Source organism: Phyllostomus hastatus, unplaced genomic scaffold (assembly GCF_019186645.2).
Source record: "Phyllostomus hastatus isolate PE091 unplaced genomic scaffold, TTU_PhHast_1.1 phas_contig_196, whole genome shotgun sequence".
Classification (NCBI taxonomy): domain Eukaryota; kingdom Metazoa; phylum Chordata; class Mammalia; order Chiroptera; family Phyllostomidae; genus Phyllostomus; species Phyllostomus hastatus.
In genome coordinates, this window is record NW_025333709.1 from 25,752,083 (window position 1) to 25,775,118 (window position 23,036).

Below are 23,036 nucleotides of genomic sequence, written 5' to 3' on the forward strand. Positions count from 1 at the left end.
TAAGCTATGGTAATTTAAATAGGTGAGTGCTTTTAAACCTATCTTTGTCAATGTGCCATTATAACCTACTTAGGATTTTGTGAATAGTTAAAAAAAGCCTTTTGGGGTTTTCTGTACATGTTTTAGTTTTCAAAACATAATATACTATGTTAAGTCATTTAATCAGTGGCTTTCACTGAAAAATAATGAAGAAATACACTAAAAGTTACATAAAAGATTTTTTGCTTTCAAAGAGAGTTTTGCCTTTGTTAGTGCCTAGTCTATTAACATTTAATTTAGCCATAAAAGCCTTGAAAGAAGATAAATCAGAAATTCTAAGCAAGGTAGCATTGTGATAAATAGATGCTTCAAGGTACCTGTTTCAGTTCTTACTCATTGGAGTGATAGGTAAAATATAAAAAGAGAAAATTGAAGAAACAGCAGGACTCAGAAACAAGCTATGTCCAAGAAATGGAACAAAAAGTGCCTGACTCTGGATCAGTAAGTAGACATTGTCATCCAGCAGTTTGGCTTATTTGGGGTGAGAGATTTGCAAGTGCTACGTTCATAGCCTGGTACTGGAGTCAGACTCACTGTTTGAACTTAAGCACCTACCCGCTACAGGAGGCTGAAAATAGCCTCTTCCATTTGTTACCTGAGGCTATGTCTTGAAGGAAGTTCTAGGGGAGGGAGTACAGAGGACAAACTGGAACTGAAACCTGCCCTTTGCTGGCTTGGAGACTGGATTGAGGGATAGGAATTTCAAACGGCCTCTGTGAGATCTGGTTCAGGATAAAAGGATCGGATTGTGTTCTGAGCACTGCAGCATGAGGAGGAAAGTGAAAGGATATAGCCTATTCAAAATAACGTTGCAAATTCCAAAACTTAACAACACAGGAAGGATCATATTGCAATATATAAATGTATCAAGTCAATAATTATGCCCCTTAAATTTATAGTTGTATGTCAATTATACTTCAGTAAAAAATAAGAATAAAAATACATTAAGAAGTCTAATGTATTAAGAAAGTTTAAAAAATCAACTATCAAATATGAGTTAACTCCAGATGATATTAAAATAACAGCCTGGATTGCTTTAAAGTGAATTAAATTTCCTCAAAAGAATAAATGAAGTACTCATATTTTTGAAACAAATAAGCAGATATGAAACTAGAACAAATCTGGAAAAGGGCCAACTAGAAATCTTAGAAATGAAAATACAGTCACAAAAATAAAAATTTAATAGTCATAGTCAAGTAGAGAATTCATAAATTGAAATTCATCCTGAATGCATGAAAGAAAATAAAAAGATTCTCAAAAAAATGAAAAGCATTTAAGAGGCATGAAGCTCTAGCTTATATTTAATAGGCATTTCAGAGACAGAATAGAGAAATGGTAGAGTAGTAAATAAAGAGATAATGGATGAGGATTTTTCAGAATTTGAGAAAAACAGGGATCTTCAGATGAAAAGTATACTTTGAGTATTAAGCAGTGTAAGTGCAAAGAAGTCCACAAATTTAAACACCAAAAACAAGAAACAACCCAACTTAAAAGCTTTCAAGGAGAAAAGTCAGAATGTTGTCAGTCCAGTTGTTGCCCTTTTGAAGTAGACACTTTATCTGAAACAGTATGCAGAAAACAAAGGGAGGAGTGATTTGGAGTAATATCCACGAAAGAGTAAAGGAAAAAGTAAATGCTACCCTAGAATTTTACACTGGTCTAAATCATCATTCTAGAGTGAAGGCATGATAAAAGCATTTTCACATATGTAAAGAGAATGTCATTGATTACTAACCCACCTACGTTTTTTTAAAAAAACTACTTTTTTAAAAATTTCATCTTTATTGTATATTTTAACATTACCTTTAGTCCCCTTATACCCCCCTACCCCAGCAGTCACCACACTGTTGTCCGTGTCCATGAGTCCTTTTTCCTTTTCACTCAGTCCCTCCACCACCTAACCTCTCCCCAACTAGCATCTAAAGTATATATTTTCCTTTTTTTTCCAAAGATTTTGTTCATTTATTTTTTTAGAGAGAGGGGAAGGGAGGGAGAAAGAGGGAGAGAAACATCAGTGTGAGAGAGAAACATCCATCAGTTGCCTCTGGCACTCGCCCCAACTGGGGACCAGGGCTGCAACCCAGGCATGTGCCCTGACCAACCATCGAACTGGCGACCTTTCACTGTGCGGGATGATGCCCAACCAACTGAGGCACAAAGGCCAAGGCAAAGTATGTATTTCTATAAGATGCAGAGTAAATCCAGAGGGACAGAAGGGTTGGGATATAAGAGACAATGAAGAGTAAGAAATGGATAAAATGTATTGGTAAAATTAACTATTGATAATAAAAATAATAAACTTTTTTATATTTAACGTTAAAGTTTTAGTCAAGAGTAGTAAGGTAGAAGTTTTCAGTGGTTAAAGATGTATTTATTGTTCTAGAAGAATGTAGAGACACTGAATAACTTTACAGATGGTTAAGAGAGATTAAGAGGGAAGCATGCATGTTAAATTTTTAAGTGGAATCATTAAAACAGTAAAAATAGAATATTGTGGATTCCAAACCAGCATATGGGATGGGGTGAGAGGAGGATGTAGAAAACTTGATCAATCTAGCAGGCGGCAGGAAAAGCAAAATAAAAATAAAAGCAAAGAAAAAAGACTGGTAAACTGAAAACAGACAATAAGATGGCAGAATCCAAAAGTACCACCAAGTCAGTCAGATTTCATGGTGTTGCATATGTTTAAATACATTCCTACTCTGAAAAGGTGGAAACAGTTTATTTCTGTTTCTACATATTTTCAGAAATCTGTGTTCTGGATCTTCTACTATTTCATCTGTTCAAAGACTTTGCTTTTGGGATTTTACTCTCTTAATCTCCTACACCAACAATTTCTCCCTTCACTTCATCATTCCCGTTTCTATATAAAGTACTGTCAATCTTTCCTGGATTCCATTCCTCATGCCAGTTCCTGCAGAGAGTGCCAGTACTTTTACTTCATCATCTCACGTTCTCACTTCAACCTGTTGCCTCCATCCTTACTCTCCTTCTGAAACTGCTGTTACCAAAAGGTTACGAGGGAGTCTCCATTTTGCTAATCTAGTATTCACTTCTAAACTTTGCCCCCATGGAAATTACACAAGCATCTACTCATAAATTAAATATTATTTTAAACACTGAGGCAGTAAACAACAGTGGTTTAGACATAGACTAATCAAATGACTTGAGTTTCAATTCTTCAGTAACTCCATATTTAAAGCAGTGCTGTGACTTTGGGGGAAGTTATAAAATTTCTCTGTGCCTCAGTTTCTTCAGCTGTAGGGTAAAGATAATAGTACTTACCTCAGCAGTTTTGTAAGGACTAAATGCACACAGAGTATAGTGTGGTATGTGGCATGTGACAAATGCTTAGTAAATGTTAGCAATAATTAATAAACTCAGAATACTATTTTGTTATTGAATGAGGATAGAAATGTAAGGGAAAATGTTTTAAAGCTGAGATTTTTATTATAAAATATTTGATATTTATAAAAGTATATATGTAGTATTTACACAAGTTAGAAAACATAATAAAATCGACACTTGGGCATTTACCACCAAACCTAAGAACTTTTCTTTTTTTCATTTCTTTCTCTTAGCATAATGTTCGCCAGGTCTATCCATGCTGTTGCAAAGGGTAAAGCTTTCTTTTTTATGGTCAAGGAGTATTCCATTGTGTAAATGTCCCACAATTGTTTTATTCACTCATCTACTGAGAGGCACTTGGGCTGCTTTTATACCTTGGTGATTGTAAGTAATGCTGCAGTAAACAGAGAGGTGCTCGTGTTCTTCGAATTAATGTTTTGGGTTTCTTCAAAACCTTACATTCTTTTTTTTAATATTGTTTTATTGATTATGCTATTACAGTTATCCCATTTTCCCTCCTTCACTCTCTTCCACCCTGCACACCCTCTCCCACCCACAACCCCCCCCCCCCATATTCATGTCCACATGTCATACTTACAAGTTCTTTAGCTTCTACATTTCCCATACTACTCTTGCCCTCCAGGTCTTTTTTCTACCTACCATCTATGCTCTTTTTCTCTGTACCGTTTCCCCCTTTCTCATCCTCCCACTCCCCTGTTGCTAACCCTCCATGTGATCTCCATTTTTGTGGTTCTGTTCCTGTTCTAGTTGTCTGCTTAGTTTGTTTTTGGTTTTGTTTTAGGTGTGGTTGTTAATAATTGTGAGTTTGCTGTCATTTTACTCTACATTTTTTTATCTTCTTTTTCTTAGATATATCCCTTTAACACTTCATATAATAAAGGCTTGGTGATGATGAACTCCTTTAATTTGACCTTATCTGAGAAAGGCACTTTATCTGCCCTTCCATTCTAAATGAAAGCTTTGCTGGATAGAGCAATCTTGGATGTAGGTCCTTGCCTTTCATAACTTGGAATACTTCTTTCCAGCCCCTTCTTGCCTGTAAGGTCTCTTTTGAGAAATCAGCTGACAGTCTGATGGGAACTCCTTTGTAGGTAACTGTCTCCTTATCTCTTGCTGCTTCTAGGATTCTCTCCTTCATTTTTACCTTGGCTAATGTAATTATGATGTGCCTTGGTGTGTTCCTTCTTGGGTCCAACTTCTTTGGGACTCCCTGAGCTTCCTGGACTTCCTGGAAGTCTATTCCCTTTACCAGATTGGGGAACTTCTCCTTTATTATTTGTTCAAATAACTTTTCCACTTGTTTTTCCTCTTTTCCTTCTGGTACCTGTATAATTCAGATGTTGGAACGTTTAAAGATGTCCTAGAGGTTCCTAAGCCTCTCCTCATTTTTTTTGAATTCTTATATCTTCATTCTTTTCTGTTTGGTTGTTCCTTTTTTCCTTCTGGTCCACTCCATTGATTTGAGTCCCAGTTTCCTTCCCATCACTATTGGCTCTCTGTGCATTTTCCTTTATTTCACTTAGTGTAGCCTTCATTTTTTCATCTAATTTGTGACCAAATTCAACCAATTCTGTGAGCATCCTGATTACCAGTGTTTTGAACTGTGCATCTTATAGGTTGGCGATCTCTTTGTTGCTTAGTTGTATTATTTCTAAGGCTTTGATCTATTCTTTCGTTTGGGCCATTTTTTTTTTGTCTTGATGTGCCTGTTACATAGTGAGGGGTGGAGCCTTAGGTGTTCACCAGGGCAGGGCAACCCAGTAGCTGGGTTGTGACGCTGTATGTGCGGGAGGGGTCTGAGAGGGAACAGTGAAGCTTGCTCCGCTTTCTGCCGGATGTCAATCACTTCCCGCACTACCCACAAGCAAACTGGGCCCTTCTGGTGCTGATTCCCGGGTGGGTGGGTTTGTGTACATTCTAGGTCCCCGTGGGTCTCTGCAACAAACTCTCCTGTGAGTCTGGGAATCTCTCCTGGAACGCAGCTCCCCACAGGTGTTTTCAATCGCTTTATTTCCCTGTGCTGGAACCCTGGGTTGTGAGGTCTGTCTCGCTCCCCAGTTTCGCCTGGTTTATCTGCGTGTGAATGTGGGGCTGCCTGGCCTGCCAGCCACCTTGTGCGCCACGCCCCTTCACAATCTGCTGCCTTGCTGGGGTCCCCCTGATGCCGCCTTGAGCGCCCAGGGTCCACCAGCCACTGCTTTGCGGAGTGTCCTCTCCACCCAGCTGACTGACTCCGCCGCTCCTACCGGTCTGGATGAATGTTTCTTCTTTAACTCCTTGGTTGTCGGACTTCCACACAGTTCAGTTTTCTGCCAGTACTGGTTGTTTTTTTGTTTCTAAATTTTTGTTGTCCCTATTTTGGTTGTGCGAGGAGGCACAGTGTATCTACCTATGCCTCCATCTTGGCCGGACGTCCAGAACCGTACATTCTTAATAATATTCTCTCTCACCCTATGTATCCAGTCTGACTATCCTGAATTTTGTGTTTGTCGCTTGATTAAAAAAAAAAGGAACAGATTTAGCCATTTGTATATATATCCCTAATTGTTAATTTAGCTTTTATTTATACTTTTATTGTAATAGCTTATAGTAGGTATTCTTTTGTGATTTACTTTTTCATTAAATTTTGTTGCTAAGGTTTATCCTAATAGTATATGTGTCTAATTCATTAATTTTCATGGAGATAATTATAGCATGTATATTTTAGGGCTGTGTGAATTAAATGAGTTGGTATATGGAAAGTACTTAGCCTAGTGCTTGGCACACAGTAGGGGTTAAAGAGACATAGTCATTTTGTTTATTATTATTCACTGCTGTGTGAAGTGTTATATAATAGAACATGGTTAGTTTATTATCTTGCTTATGGGCATTCGGGTTGTTTACAGTTTAAAACAACACAACATAATGCTGCTGTGTACATTCATATACCTCTCTTCTTGTGCCCTCAGGCAAGTTCCTGTAAGCTAAGTATTGGGTTGGCCAAAAAGTCGGTATGGTTTTTTCCATAGAATAGAAGATTCATTTTTCATTTTCACCAATAACTATTGATTTGGATATTTTGAGTATGTTGGCTATCTCCTGTGTGGTATAATGTTGATTTTTCTCAGTTAATGACTCGATTGCTATCAACCTCAACTGGTATACCCAATGATCCAGCGAGAAATCTTCAGCACGAAACTTTGCAAACCACTTTTGACATGTTCAATCAGTCACAGCACCTTCTCATACACCGCATGAATCTTTTTTGCGTTTCAGTTGCATTTTTACCTTTCTTGAAATAATAAAGCATAATGTGCCGAAAATGTTGTGTATTTTCTTCCATCTTCAATAATGAAATGGCTACACAAAAAATCACCAGTTTTGATGTTTTTTTAAAATGCATGCTGCTGATATGACAGCTGTCGCAATACACTCTAACAAAATTGTTTTGAATGAAGTTAAAGACAACTAAGCACTACTAGAGGCATCTAAATGGAAAAAAACAAATGAACCTTTTGTCCAACCCAATATACTGACCTAGAAGTAGAATTGCTAGGTCATAAATTATGCTTGTGTTCAACTATGTTAGATAATGCCAACTTGTTTACTGAGGTTTGTTTTTTTTTTAAATTGTGCCTGTTCATGTTTCCATCAGTAGCGTATGAGTGTATTGTCATACTTTTCCATTTTCCTAATCTGAAGATTGTAAAATGGTATCTCATGGTTTCATTTGGATTCTATTAATAATGAGTCAGTCATCTCTTCATATGTTTACTGGCTATTTGTATTTCCTTTTCTATGCAAGTTCTTGTCCTCAGCCCTTTTTTTCTAGTGGGTTGTCTTTTATCTGAAGGAATTCTTAAATAGTCTTGATACTTATCCTTAGTCAATTCTAGTTGTTGGAAATATATTCTCCCAGGGGGAAGCTTTTCTTTTTTTCCTATTTTTTAATGGGATCTTTTGATGAACAGATGTTATGAATTTTAATTTAGCAGAATTTGTCCATTTTTCCTTGTATTGTGTATATCTTAGTAAGCAATCTGACTCTATGACAAAAATAGGCAATATTGTTTGTTAGGCATGTAAATGTTGTGACTTAAAGTCATCATGTACCTGAATTGGTTGATGGAAACAACCAATTTCAACTTCCAATTTTAATGTAGATTTCAACTTCCTTTTACTTACTTACTGGGGGGAGCTGTACAGTAGTTTCAGTAATTCTTAAGGGCTATTCTTCATTGAATAGCACCTCTAGGACAGTTTTAAGTAGAGGAATCAACAGTGTGTCCTTGTTTTGGTCCTTATTTTAAAGGAATGATCTAAAGTTTCACCATTGAATACAATGTTTAGGTTTGTTTTACCCTTTAAAGAAATTCTGTCCTAATTTTCTGAAAGGATTTGAAACTTGCATGGATGTTGAATTTTATTAAATTCTTTTTCTTTAGCTCCTGAAATGCTTCTATAGTTTTTCTCCTTTAATCTGTTAATAACAGGAATCAGTAGCTTTTCTAATGTTTAACTGCTTTTAACATTCCTAGGATAAATCCAACTTGTCTATGATATATTACCTTTTTTACACATTGCCATATTGTTAGTTAATAAGTTTATAGATTTGTATGAAAGCCATTGATTAATGTAAATTTTTTAATGAACTTCACAGCAGAAAATATAGGTGCAGAACTCAAAGCTCCACTGATTAAGCAAGAACCTCTCCAAGTAAGAGGTAAATATATTTTATTCTATTTTTTTATAATGGTGTTTTAAAATTAAATATATAAAGTTAGTTTATATAGTGCTTTTTATGAGCGTTAGGGTTACCGACCATAAGGATTTATTCTCCTATTTATAAGCTGATTTTCTCCTGAAGTAAACTTTGCATTTTGGTTACAAATTTTGTGGTAATTGTTGTTGTTTTTTTCCCCTAAAAAGCCCAAGGAACGGGGTAATGGCAAAGAAAAACCATTAATTACTTTATCATTTTACAAAAGTAATGTGATTAAATAACCAGAGGTCAATACCTTTCAGCTACAACTTTTTCAAATCCAGATAGAGTTTGGACATCCTTGTCTGACTTTCTTTTTTAGGAGTAATTGTGTGTAAGGAATCTGCAGCTCTGTTCTTTATAGCACGCTACGGCTCCCACTGAGCTGTGGCCCCTGATCCAAGGCAGCATGTTTCACGGAGGCAGTAACTGTGTGATTTGGAGCGCTGTGGCTTCGGAGTCAGGCACAAAGCAGGATTTAATTTGTGGCCCCCACATGTGCCAACTGTATGGCGTTGGGCAGTTCACTTGACTTCTCTGAGCCATAGTTTTCTTCTCTATAATATGGTGCTAAAAGTGGAACTTCTTTTGTAGGGTAATTTTGCAGGTAATACCTTGTGCTGTCACAAAGAAGAATAATTAATGTGATAGCAGACATTATTATTAATAATCTGGGCCAGGCACAGGCCAACAGGGATTCTAGCTACTTTGAAGAAATATTTAAAAAGTAATTAAGAGAGATGTAATTTCCTTCTCTACTCCAGAGGAGCTAATCTGGATTTTGAAGTAGGCAGGTCAGAGACTTGAACTTACGTAAAAAGAAATCTGAACATTTTTATGTACTATTCTTTTCAAATAAGGTTTTCTTTTTGTTTTTTTTTTTAAATCCTTACCCTTGAGGGTATGTTTGCATTGATTTTCAGAGAGGAAAGGAGAGGGAGACAAAAAGAAACATCAATTGGTTGCCTCCCATATGCACTCCAACTGGGGATCGAACCTGCAACCTAGATATGTACCCTGATTGGAAATTGAACCCTCAACCTTTTTGGTATACAGAAAGATGCTCCAACCACCTGAGCCACCCAGCCAGGGCTCAAATAAGGTTCTGATTTTTATATTGAACTTGATTTTTTTTTTAAATATTGTGCTATTTTTATTTTTATTTATTTTTTTAGATTTTATTTACTTTTAGAGAGGGAAGGGAGGGAGAAAGAGAGAGAGAAAGAAACATCAATGTGCAGTTGCTGGGGGCCGTGGCCTGCAATCCAGGCATGTGCCCTGACTGGGAATCGAACCTGCAACACTTTGGTTCGCAGCCCACACTCAATCCACTGAGCTATGCCAGCCAGGGCCTGAACTTGATTTTTGAAATGTTCTTCTTAGGTATTATTTGTGCATTTGATGTTAAAAGTTCGTGTGTTGAGAGTCTTTTTATCTACTGCAATTACAGATAATTTTAGTCTTAAGTTGCTCTTTGAACTTGCAAGTGGAACAGAAAATTTATGAATAGATATGAGAATAGAATGTGAAGTGACTAGGTGTCACCTTGTAACAGAATGTGAGTTTATTCGGTTATTTTGCTCTTGCTCTTCAGTAATCTGCTTATGTTATTTATCTATATCATATGACCAAAAGTCTCACTTTATAATATGATTTATGAATATAGACCAATATTGAGTATAATTTTTAATTCACAGATTACAGTTGATGCCAAATTAGCATTTTATTATTGATGTCTCTTATCTTTTTATGAACAGTGATATTTGATAATAGGTAAATAATTTAATAGAGGGTAGTATTTTACCTGTAGTCTGTAATAAACTTCCTATAATTTTTAACTGATGAAAATGTTTCTTCAGCTTTTTGCATTATGTGAAGCAGTCCAGTGGCTTTCATACTTTTTTGTCTGCACCTCACTTAAGAAATACTGTTTAATAAGTTAGTTTTTATATAGATTATTACATGTACCTGAAACAAAAGCTTTCACAAAAAGTACTTATTCTTCACTTCATGCAGTACTCTTTGATTACATTTTTTTCCATTTAATACAGTAAAATGTTTTTACTCATTTTGAAACACTGACCCAATACTCTGGTTTCTCTTCAGATTGTGTAAATCCATCGCCTTTTACCAAAAACACTGAACTAGCCTGTAATTTTTAACTGAAACTTAAGTTCACTTTCACTTTGATCCTAAATGATTTGTTTTAAACTGACCAGTGTTGCCTATACAAGATGTCCTTTAGACAAAGGGTTGGCATTTTGGCATCAGTTACAGATGAACCGTGGAGATAAAAGCTCAATGACTACAAATATCATTCCATTCTATTCTGCACTTGGAGAACTGTTTTTTCTGATGCTATTTAGTGCATCAGGAAACAGATTGATATTTTATGGAATTCATTAGCAAAGCCTCAGTGTATGTTTGTCTTTAAATATGACTTTTGTGCATGTTTTTTGTTTTCCTATATTTTTTGGTTTTAGTCAAAGCAGTCCTTAAGAAGAGGGAGTATGGACCAAAGTACACTCAGAATAATTTCATCACTGGAGTCAGAGCAATAAATGAGTTCTGCCTTAAAGCCAGGTATGTTTTTTTTGTTTTGTTTTTTTAAGAATTTCTATTTTAGACAGAGGGAAATAGAGGGAGAGAAACATCTATTGAGAGAGAAATATCAGTTGGTTGTCTCTCGCATGTGCCCTGACCAGGGACCAAACACAGAGCCAGGCGTGTGCCCTGACCCGGAGCCGCAGCCGTGACCCCTGGCTTTGTGGGGTGCCACCCAGCCAGTTGAGCCGCACTGGTCAGGGCATACTTTTTAAAAAGTGGTAGTTTGATCTCTAATCTTAAATAACCATTTATTTCTTGGAATGTGCTACCTGCTACCACCCATGTGGAAACTTCCCTGTGGCTTCTTCCTAAATTAAATATTTTTATTTATTTTAAAAAATGTTAAAATTATTTACTAGATTGAATTCTGCTCTAGCATGAGCAATTTCTGTCTTTCTGGGCTTCTTACCTTCAGAAAGGCAAGTTTTCAAACCTTGTGTGTCACACAAAATGTTAAAGGTTTTATTGGTATGTTCACTTGTGTCAGAATTATCAATAATAAGATTACTTGTATATTTTTATGCTTGACTTTTGAAAGTTTTGTGGTTTTTTGGCTAGCAGAATTGAGTGGTTCTTAATTAGTACATTTATATTTATATTCCATTGTGGTTTCTGTTGAGTATACGAGGGAAGGGACCCCTAAAAACCCCAGAATTGTCTTCTGGAGGGTGGGCCCCTTGCAGTACAGGCTTCCCACACTAGGTGAGTGTGCTGGGAACCCATCTGTGTCAGTGTGCCAGGTGGCATTGTGAGGGGGTACATTCAGCTTCAGTGAAGTTTTTTTCAAGACTCTCAATGGTTTGCCCATTTCACGATGGGTGACTTACAAGCGCATGTGCCCACACCACACACTGAGTGTTTGGCAGTTTTTGACCAAACACACAGCATGACTCCACCCCCATCCCCGTGCCGACCCTGCCTGTTCACCCAGTCTCACCCTGTGGAAAGAAGTCCTCAAAGGGAAATGTTTAGCTGATGTGAAAGAGGTGAAACAAATAATGGCAGAAGCCTTAAAGGCATCAAAATCAAGGAGTTCAAAAACTGTTTTGAGGGGTAGAAAAGTCTCGATAGGTGTATTGTATCAAATGGAGAGTACTTTGAAGGTGATGGTGTTTAGACGTGTAAGAATACACAATTTTTTAATAAATAAATTCTGGGTTTTTTGGGTCCCCCCTTGTAAATTATTTTTACCTCTTGTATCTTTTTGTTATGAATTTTCTTGTAATCAGAGACATTTATTGAGATGATATTTGTCATATATTTTAAAAATTTCCCTTTATGTGTTTACCTAAAAAAGTCGTATTTGCGTAGAAGATTTCTTGGTTTTTTAGAGATATCAGATGTGATCTACCCGATTTTTCCCTCTCCCTGATGGTCACTCTCTATGGTATATTATCAAGAAATAAAGAATACTACAATTAGTTTTATAACTTACCTAACTAGTAAAACAATAATCAATTATAACATTGATGTGAAACTATATTCTGTTTCACATAGAGTATTTCATTTAGTTCTCACAAAAATTTTGCAAATTAAGTAAGTTAGGTATTGCTATCTCCACATTATAGGCCAGGAAAAATAGTAAAGATGTTGGTGATGATTGAGCTCATTTAGTGAACCAGTGACAGAGAGGAAACTAGAATAATCTTTTTAATAGCTGATCCAAACTGTTTTACTTACATGTGGTAGTTGATTGTTGATTTTTTTAAACTCCACGTTTAATTTAGAACTTAATAATATTCCATAGTTACCACATTTTAACTTATAGGTCTTTGAATTGCCATTACAAGATTTTCTTAGGAACACCAATCATCAAATATAGAATTACTGTTTAGTTGTGACTTGATGAATATATAAACTTTTCCTAATTTAAAAGAAAGGAAAAATGATTAAATAGCATGGAATTGAAATATTATCATTGTAACTTTGATATTAATACTTAATCTGGCTGTAAACAAAGAGGGCTATACATTTTATATTTAAATTCTTAAGTAGAGGGATGATATTCTAATCCATGTTTTTTACTGGTTTTCACATTTTTAAAAAGATAGTAATACATCAGCCATTGCAGTGGTTTGTCTATATAGCAGGAGAAATGCAAGCACTTAGGAAGGAACTTAATCTCCACATATTATATATGTATCTGTATTGAACATCAAGAATAATTTTTTTCACTGTCCATAGACAAGTTTTTGTGTATAAAATGCAACCTTTATAAACTGATCTTTAAGTGCTCTACAGATCTATGATCTTTTAAGATGAGGATCAGTGTAGTAGCTTTTCTCTGTTTGTAATAATCCTTTAATACATAAGCTGTATGAACACTGTGAATAAATTCAACATGTTTCTTTCTTTAGTGATCTAGAGCAACTTCGAAAAATCAGACGACGAAGTCCCCATGAAGATACTGAGTCCTTTACTGTATACTTGAGATCCGATGTGGAGGCAAAGTAAGGACACAGTTCCTTTAGAATAAAAATACAAGCTCAATTTGAGATTAATAAAAACACATTTCAGACCCAGAGATTTTTAAATGACATATTTTTTTTGAAGTAGAATATTTTCATATTGGCAAATTTATCTAAGATTTACTAGTATGTACTACTTTAACTAAAAATGTCCTAATTTGTAAGAAAATTTACTGTTGAATTTACTATTTTGTTTAAAATAAATTTTAGAAAACTTTAAGTTTTATTAGTTTAGAAAAGTTTTTCTAAAGGACCTTATGCTTTGTTGTAAGATTCTATAATAGTTATATGCCTTATCTAGATTTAAATATGATACAGTAAAGTCATTAAAATTGTTCATTGTTGTGGGCCATGTCTTCATAAACAGATCTTTGGAAGTTTGGGGAAGCCGCGAAGCCCTTGCCAGAGAGAAAAAACTGCGTAAGGAAGCAGAAATAGAATACAGAGAAAGTGAGTATATTAAGTTTAAAGCTAAGTTAATTGGAAAGGACAGGCATACTTTAGAGATACTACGGGGTCAGTTCCAGACCACCACAGTAAAGTGAGTATCACAGTGAAGCAAACCATAATGTTTTTGCTGTGGGGAGGGTTGCCTTCAACTTCTAAAAATACATTTGTGAAGTGCAGTAAAGCAAAGCACAATAAAACGGGGTGTATCTGTAACTCGTAGGTAAGAATAGTGTCTGTAATTATGCACTCCCTGGTGGTTACATACATTTGGCTTTGGCTCTTTTGTTTGTAGCATATAGCAGTATCCATTTTGGGATACAATTACTTTATAAAAACAATATCTGTTTGTTTTATCCTCTTTGGCTCTTTAGAGATGATGAGAGGAAGTGAAGTTAGTCTGTGGTTTCTGTAAGACATGAATATTAAAACAATGGTCTGGCCTTGGCTGGTGTGGCTCAGTGGATTGAATGCCTGCCTGTGAACCAAAGGGTCACGAGTTTGATTCTCAGTCAGGTCACATGCCTGGGTTGTGGGTCAAGTCCCCAGTAAGAGGCGTGCAACAGGCATCCACACATTGATGTTTCTCTCCCTCTCTTTCTCCCTCCCTTCTCCTCCCCCTAAAAATGAATAAATACAATCTTTAAAAAAATAAAAAGAAGCCCTGGCTAGTGTAGCTCAGTGGATTGAGTGTGGGCCTGCAAACCAAAGGGTTGCGGGTTTGATACTCAGTCAGGGCACCTGCCTGGGTTGTGGGCCACATCCCCAGTGGGGGCCTCATAGAAGGCAGCCACACATTGATGTTTCTCTCCCTCTTTTTCTCCTTCCCTTCCTCTTTCTCTAAAAAATAAATAAAGTCTTTTTAAAAATGTTAAAAAATAAAAATAAGCCCTGGCTGGCGTAGCTCAGTGGATTGAGCACGGGCTGGGAACCAAAGTGTCCCAGGTTCGATTCCCAGCCAGGGTACATTCCTGGGTTGCAGGCCATAACCCCCAGCAACCGCACATTGATGTTTCTTTCTCTCTCTCTCTCTCTCTCTCTCTCCCCCCCCTTCCCTCCCTAAAAATAAATAAATAAAATCTTTAAAAAAAAATAAAAAAAATAAAAAAATAAATAAATAAAAATAAAATGATGGTCTGATTTGAAGATTTTACTTATTCTAAAAGTGATAGGATAGTGCTTTTTTATGGAAAAGCCTGTTAGTTCAGCTACCACATTTCTACTTTAATTAACTAATTCAGATATTTATCAAACATCTGTGATCTAGAAACTGCTTGGTGCTTGAGATTTAGATGAACATAGATTTTCAAGGAATTTAACAATTCATTGTTGTAGTAACAAAGCCACCTTTATAGAATTTGGATTAATATAATATGAAATATGGCCTCGACCAGTATAGCTTAGTTGGTTGGGCCACATCCCTCGAAGTGAAAAGTTGCCGGTTCAGTTCCCAGTCGGGGAGTATATGCCTGGGTTGCTGATTTGGTCCTCAGATGGGGCATGTGTGAGAGGCAACTGAACGATGTTTCTGTCTCACATCGATGTTTCTCTCTTCCTTCCCCTCTCTATAAAAATAAATTAATTAATAAAAAAAATAAAAAATATATAAAATAGGTTTCAGATAATTTTTGATTTACATATATCTGTATTAATGACAAAAGTAATACATACTTGTGATTTTAAAAAAGATGCAAAAATATAAAGTTAAAATCTCTTTTTGTTTCCTTTAATATTGTCTCATCTTTGTTCCTAGAGATAACTGTTGAAATTTCTCTCTGTGTGAATAAATCATCAAGTATTGATAGATATAAAACATTTACATGATTCCAAAGTCACGTTTTACAAGACAAAATACTTCAGAGAAATTTAATTTCCATCCTTGTCCCCTGCACCCTGTTTCCTTTGTCTAGATATGTAACCACTTAAAAAGTTAGTTTTGGGATTATTCTTTTCATTAAAAAAATATAAAATAGCAAACATACATACATACATTATATACACAATATAATAAAGTAGCATACCACCCCCCTTTCATAAATAAGACATACCAAACATACGTTCTGTCCTTGATTTTTTTCTGAGGGTCCAACTTGTTTGGGACTCTCTGTGCTTTCTGGACTTGTATGTCTATTTCCTTCACCAAATAGGGAAGTTTTCTTTTGTTATTTTTTTCAAATAACTTTTCAGTTTCTTGCTCTTCCTCTTCTCCTTCTGGCACCCCTATGATTTGGATGTTGGTGTGTTTGGAGATGTCCCAGAAGCTCAGAACAGCTCAGAAGTGTTACGTGTATTCACATTATTATAAAACAGACCTCCACAAAGTTCTTTCCCAGAAATTTTTCATATTACAAAACAAACTATACTTGTTAAACAAGAACTCCCCTATTCTTCTACCCCTAGCCCCTGACAGCCCCAGTATTCTACTGTTTCTATGAGTTTGATTACTGTAGATGCCTCATATAAATGGAAGCATACAGCATTTGTATTTTTGACTGAGTTATTTCACATAGCATAATGTCCTTAAGGTTCATCCATGTGAAGGGATTTCCTTTGTAAGTCTGAGTAATATTGCTTTGTATGTATATAGCACAAAAATGTCTGTTCATCTGTGGACATTTTGTTTGCTTTTACTTTCTGGCTATTGTGAATAGTGCTGCTAGGAATATAGGTAAGGAAATACCTTGCTGTAATTTTTATACACACACACACACACACACACACCCACACACACATACACACATACACATATATATATATATATATCTCCACAGTGGGATTGCTAGATTTTTGTAGTTGTTTTCTTTTTAGATTTTTAATTTATTTTATTTTTAAACAAAGGGGAAGGGAGAGAAACAGAGAGAGAAACATGTATGTGTGGTTGCCTCTCATGTGCCCCCCCCATGGGCGACCTGGCCTACAACCCAGGCATGTGCCCTGACTGGGAATCGAACTGGTGACCCTTTGGTTCGCAGGCCAATGCTCAATCACTGAGCTATACCAGCCAGGGCTGTTTTTACTTTTTTGAGGAGCCTCTATATTGCTTTCCATTGCATTTGCACCATTTTATAATCCCACCAGCATACATAAGGTTTCCAATTTCTCCACATCCTTACTAACACTTGCTCTTTTCTTTTCTCTCCTTTCCTCTCCACTCTCCTCCCCTCTCCTCTCCCCTCTCCTCTCTTCTCTCCCTTCTCCGCTTCTTTCCCCTTCCTTCCTTCCTTCCTTCCTTCCTTCCTTCCTTCCTTCCTTCCTTTCTCTTTCTCTCCTCTCCTCTCCCCTCTCTCTTCTCCTGTCTCCTCTTCCCTTTTTTCCTTCCTCCTTTTCTATCTTCCTTCCTTACTTTCTGCCTTCCTTCCTTTCTCCCTCCCTCCTTCCCTCCTCCTTCCTTCCAAATAGTAACCATTCTGATGGGTATGAGGTGATATTTCATTGTGGTTTTGATTTGCATTTCTCTAATGATTAGTGATATGAGCATCTTTTCATGTGCCTGTTGGCCATTTGTATATTATCTTTGGAAAAAGGTCTATTCAAGTCCTTTTTTAATTGGATTACAAATCCAGATTTCTGATCATTTTTGCTGGTAGCAAATGAAGCATATGTAACATAGTCTTAAAGAGAATAATTGTGTTAATCTAAAATATGATCAATAACTATGTATGATCTAAATATATTTTGTAATTCTTTTCTTATAGGGCTATTTAGAAACCAAAAAATATTAAAAGAATATAAAGACTTCCTGGGAAATACCAAGGTAAGGATATCTTTCTGATAATGTCATGCACATGTTACATAGTGAAATTCTAGTGTCAGTGCATTGTGAAATACCGGCATGTCTGATCCTAATTTAAGATTTTCTTGATCATGTTGTAATTTACTGAATTACAGTCTATTTGCTTCTGTCTGATTTTCGAAATTTAAAAAAATTGGGAGATAAGTTCTCTTTAAATTTAGGACTGTGTTGTAAACTGTGAGTATATAGATATAGGTGAGGGAGAAGACTTCACTTTCTCAGGTTTTTAGCAAGATTTAGCTCTCTCATATCCACCTTTAATTTTCTTTATCCCATTTCCTACTCATAACCCTGGTTAAACATTTAAAGTACCAGTTCTCTGCTTATACTCCAGAAGTTCAAACCCTGCAGGATAAAATGACACAGCTCTTTTGATTATTCTTTCTTTATTATATGAGTGTACAAAATCAGTGGACACTCAATATTATTTGACAGTCTTTCTAAAGTCCCATAGTATATTCACTTTCCCACTCTGAGATAGCTGTTGAATATTTTCCTCTCTTTTCAAACTTCCTATAGCCTTATTCTTTACTCTTTTTTAAAAATTGGTTTTAAAGGGGGGAAGGGAACAGGGAGAGAGAGAGAAACATTAATTTGTTGTTCCACTTATTTAGCATTCATTGTTTGACTCTTGCATGTACCCAGACTTGGGATTGAACTCTCAAACTTGGCATGTTGGGATGACACTCCAGCCAGCTGAGCTACCCAGCCTGGGCCTTCCCTCTTTGCACTTCAGCTGATGATCTTGCTTCATATTTCATTGAAAAAATAGATATAATATGATAAAAGTACCTCACTTTATATCACCAAATTTATTAACTTATCTACGTGTGCTAGAATACTCTGTTATTTTCCTTCCAAGTAGAAGGAAATTAATACTGGGACCAGTATAGAAATTTACTTTTACTATCCTACCTCTTATTCTCTCCTGAATCCTTTTCAACTGGACTTTCATCCCTTCCACTACACTGAAATGGCTCTTACCAAAGTCGCCAACACCACCAAGATTCCAGGTATTCATGGGAGAGTCAACTTGCATTTCAACTTAGCTGGGAAGTATCTCCTATCAAGAAGTGAATGTCCTACCTGGAGAAAAGCTAACAGCAAATTGTTTTCTTTCTTCTGAGTTATACTCATGACTGTAACATTTAGAAATTATCAATGATGAAATGCTTTTCCTCCCCATTCATTATATTCAGAACTTCTTAATTTTTATTTCCACTTTGAGCCCTGTGTTTATGGCACCCCAGTGCCGCACTGAAGGTGTGGACTCTCTTTAGTGGCAGAGACTTTTGTGAGCCAGCACCTTCAGTGAGGGCTGTGTCTATTTACTCAGCCATTGTGGCCTGCTTGCCAGGGGACAAAACTGCCGTAAGCCATGGTGCCTTACTAAGAATAAACTCAGTAAAAGCTTGGCCCAACCCCACTAATAACCTAAAATTTCACTCCTTATTTGTTTTCCCCACCATTTCTCAAAGTTCTAGATCAGTGCATTAGATTATAAAGACTTCTTATTTAGACTTACCCGGTAATTTGTAGCCAGCTCTATCCCTCGTGCCCAGATACAAAGCCATGGAAGGACAGAAAATGTGTACGAAATCTCCAAATAGAGGAAGGAGCTAAAGGCATCCCCAGCGTTCTCTCCCAGACTTACCAGTTTACCTACCTTACTAAACTTAATCAATCTCCAGAGGCCCCTGGTGAGGAGACGATGGTTACATGCAAAAGGCCAACATTATCGGGGGTGAGGGGGCAAAATCAAAGAAATAAGGAAGGAGTGTTCGAGTGCCACCAGTGTATTCCTTTCCCAGAACACCTTGATCTCTAGAAGCATAAGACAGTCTTTCTCCTGGTTTTCCTCTTTGTTAATTCTCCCTCCTCCCCTGTTGTATTTGGGAAAGACCCTGCTTTTTTTAATCTGACCCTTTAAATGTTAAAGATTCATTATAGGCCCTTTTATGTTTAAATCCATTAGCAAGTCTGCCCTGGTCGGTATGGCTCAGTTGGTTGGAGTGTTGCCCCATAACCAAAAGGCTGTGGGTTCAGTTCTCTGTCAGGGTATATACTATGGTTGTGGGTTTCGGCCCCAGTCCAGTTGCATACAGTACCTGGTCTGGGCATGTGCGGGAGGCAATCAATCAATGCTTCTGTCTTGTGTCGATATTTTTCTCTCTCTCCCTCCTTCTCTCTCTAAAAGCAGGGAAAATGTCTTTGGGTGAGGATAAAAAAATAATAATATTAAAAAGAAATTCATTAGCAAGTTTCATTGGCATTTTCTCCAAAACAGATACCTAGTATGACTGCCTCTCACCGTGTACTTTATTGAAACTCTAGTCATCACCATCTCTTACCTGGACTGCCTTCCTGATTGACCTCTCTGCCTTTGCTTTTGCCCCCATAATTCATTCTCTACATCATACACTGTATCTTTTTCAAATGTAAATCAGACTCTGTCAAGGTTCTGCTTAAAATCATCCAGTGCTTTCTTTTTGCCATTAGAATAAGATTTACACTCCTTACCATAGTCTACAAATCCTGTGAAATATGACCCCTGCCTCCTTCTCTGGCCTCAATTCCTACCATTTTCTTTGCTGTCTGTGCTTTAGTCACACTAGTCTATTTTTTGTGTTTTTAGAGGTATTTTTTTTTGTCCTCTTTACATACCAAACTTTTCTCTGTTTTAGAGTTTTTGAATGTGCTCTATATTATGCCTGAAACATTCTTCCTCATTTTTCTCATGGTTGTCTCCTTATCATTGAGCTTTTTCCCCTGACTGCTCTAGCTAAAATAACCCTTTCCACCATATAGTTCCCACTCCCCAGGTTATTCTTCAGTTCTGTTTTATTTTCTTTATTATACTTATCACTGTCTGATATTATGTATTTCTTTATGGATTTATTCTTTATCTTTCTGTACGAGACTGAGGTCTGTGAAGTCAGGGACTCTGTTTTGTTTACTGTCATGTCCCAGCATCTGGAACTGTGCCAGGCATATAATAGTTGCACAATAAATATTTCTTGAATAAATGATATAAGGCAGACTATGTGAAATGTCTTAATAGAAATGTAAAGTGCAACATAAGTGTGTAGCAGAGGGAGCATTTATTCTCAGTGGGGGACCAAGGAAGGCTTTCTATACCAAGATGACACTTGGCCAGACATGGAAAAGAATGGATAACACTTGGATAGATTGCAGTGGGAGATGGTAGCATTCCAGGGAAAGGAATGAGCAGAAGTAAAAACACAGAAAGTATCTAACCAAAGAGCAGCAAAAGAACATTTAACTCAAAAATATTTTCCCCTGAATATGTTTTTCTACTTACTTTATTTCCTTTCGTTTTAATCTGTTGGAATTAAACACATTATCACTTGAGGTCTTTGGTTTTCATTCAGCAGTCAAAAGTTAAATTAGAGCGGCAAACATTGGCTGTTCCACTATTTAAAAATTAAAATGTTCAAGAAATGGAAAAAATTTAGAGTCAGCTTTTATTCAATATACTCGTATGACTTCATTCTTAATTTTTATATAACCAACTCCGATCGTTTCTGGAAGTAGGCAGGAATTCAATTCCAAGGAAACAATAAACCATTAAGGTTTGGAAAAGGACCCTGATGTACTTTGAATTTCCATCTTCCCACTTTTTATAGAGGAAATCCTGGAGAAACAGAATTAAATAAGTAAACCTAGTTGTTTATAGGTATTGATAGAGGAGATATTTTCTGGTGTGATATTTATAAGTGACTCTCAAGATCAGAGTCACTTATAAACTAGAAATTGTGGAGATTTTTAAATTGTTTTTCTTTTATAGCCACGTTCCGGATTGTCATCGGTTTTTCTTAAGGGTCCAGGAAAAGTGGTGATGGTTGCCATTTGCATGTAAGTGCTAAAAAATAAGCCCTTTAAAATAGGAATATATTATTTTATGTAGATATTCTTGAATGTATAAATTTATTAGTTGGCATCTAACAGAGTTAGAGGTTTATATTATTATAGGAAGTTGAATGTCTTTGTTAGTAAATTGATGGGAAAGAGTCCACATAGATACCCATGTTTGTGCTGTGTATATATTTTTCTTTTTTATTGAATTTATTGAGGCAAGATTAGTTAATAAAAGTAGGTAGGTTTCAGGTGTACAATTCTATAATAGATCATTTGTATATTATATTGTGTGTTCACCACCCCACATTGTACTGTGTGTATTTTTGATGTGGTTAAGTAAGATCTGAGAACAGTTTTCCTCTTGCTGTCTGAAAATTCTTTCTTATTTTCATTGAAGTTGATAGAAGTCTTTTTTAAAATGTTGAGATAGCCAAGGTTATTTTTTGAGTAATTCAATCAACCTGGATTATAGCTACTGAATAGTATCTACACTCTTATTTTTCTCTCACTTGGTGTAAAACATAGTTGATATTTTTGCCATCTTTTGTCTTCAGTCCTCTTGATTCCTATTGTTTTATCTTTTGTCCATTTTGTTGAATAATCTATATAAAAATGTTGAAAAACATTAATTCTATAATTCATTAGTTCTTTTATTTTGAAAATATATATATTACATGTATCAGGAATTGTGACGGATTCAGGAAATACAACATTATCTTCAAGAATTGGAAGGGCACTAAACTAGAAGAAGTCGTTTTTAATAGTACAGATAAGAGATGGTGATGCGCTAAACTAAGGGAGTGGTAGTAGGGATAGGGAGACCTGGTGAAGTTCAGAAAGTATTTAGGACGGATGGAAAAGGATGTTGCCTACAGTTTTGGACAATTAGATAGATACTGCACCATTGCAGAGAGAAAGAGGGTCAGGGTGGACGCAAAAAAAATGTGGAGGTCGGTTTTGAGTTTAAGTTTTTATAGGACACCCAAGTGAAGTTGGTCAACAGAATTAATTTTGTCAGTAAAACAGGGTTAGCAGTTAAAGTTTTCTTCATCAGAGGAATGTATGTAATATACCTTAACTGTGCAGCATAGTACCTGGTACATAATATGCACTTCATAATTATCATTAATGTATAAAGATCTGAAGCTCGGGAAGGAGATTTGGATTAGAGATTTAGAGTTGAAAGTTATTAGTGTATAGATGATAATTAAAGCCACGGGAGAATGTGTATAGTGTGAGGAAGAAAAACTCTCAGGAAAAATCCTTGATGAGGGCTAACATTTAAGAAATGAGTGGAAGAAAAAGAGCCTACTGAAGAAGAATAAGGAGCAAGATAGGAAGAAAACCAGGAGGTTCATGGAAGCTAAGGAAGATAGTGATTTAAGAAAATAGTGGCAGCACTGACTGGTGTGGCTCAATGGATTAAGCACGGGCTGCAAACCAAAGGGTCGCTGGTTTGATTCCCAGTCAGGGCACGTGTCTTGGTTGCAGGCCAAGTCCCCAGTAAGGGGGTATGTGAGAGGCAACTACACATTGATGTTTCTCTTCCTCTCTTTCTCCCACCCTTCCCCTCTCTAAAAATAAATAAACAAAATCTTAAAGAAAATAGTGGCATATGCTTCTGTGAGATTAAGAAAAATACTAAAATGTTTCCAGGAACTTTATAGCAAGAAGTAGTTGGTGGTATTGGAGA

The 23,036-nt window shown here is 36.3% G+C and overlaps 1 protein-coding gene across 1 annotated transcript in view; it reads left to right on the plus strand.

Annotated features, from left to right (window-relative positions):
* Positions 1 to 23,036, plus strand: part of SLC30A9 (solute carrier family 30 member 9) — a 76,844-nt gene that overhangs the window by 14,856 nt on the left and 38,952 nt on the right. Inside the window, exons 3-8 of the mRNA XM_045834292.1 lie at positions 8,048 to 8,110; positions 10,633 to 10,732; positions 13,114 to 13,206; positions 13,592 to 13,674; positions 17,367 to 17,425; positions 21,273 to 21,340. Coding sequence (XP_045690248.1) covers positions 8,048 to 8,110; positions 10,633 to 10,732; positions 13,114 to 13,206; positions 13,592 to 13,674; positions 17,367 to 17,425; positions 21,273 to 21,340 — 466 coding nt within the window. The remainder of the gene's footprint in view (positions 1 to 8,047; positions 8,111 to 10,632; positions 10,733 to 13,113; positions 13,207 to 13,591; positions 13,675 to 17,366; positions 17,426 to 21,272; positions 21,341 to 23,036) is intronic.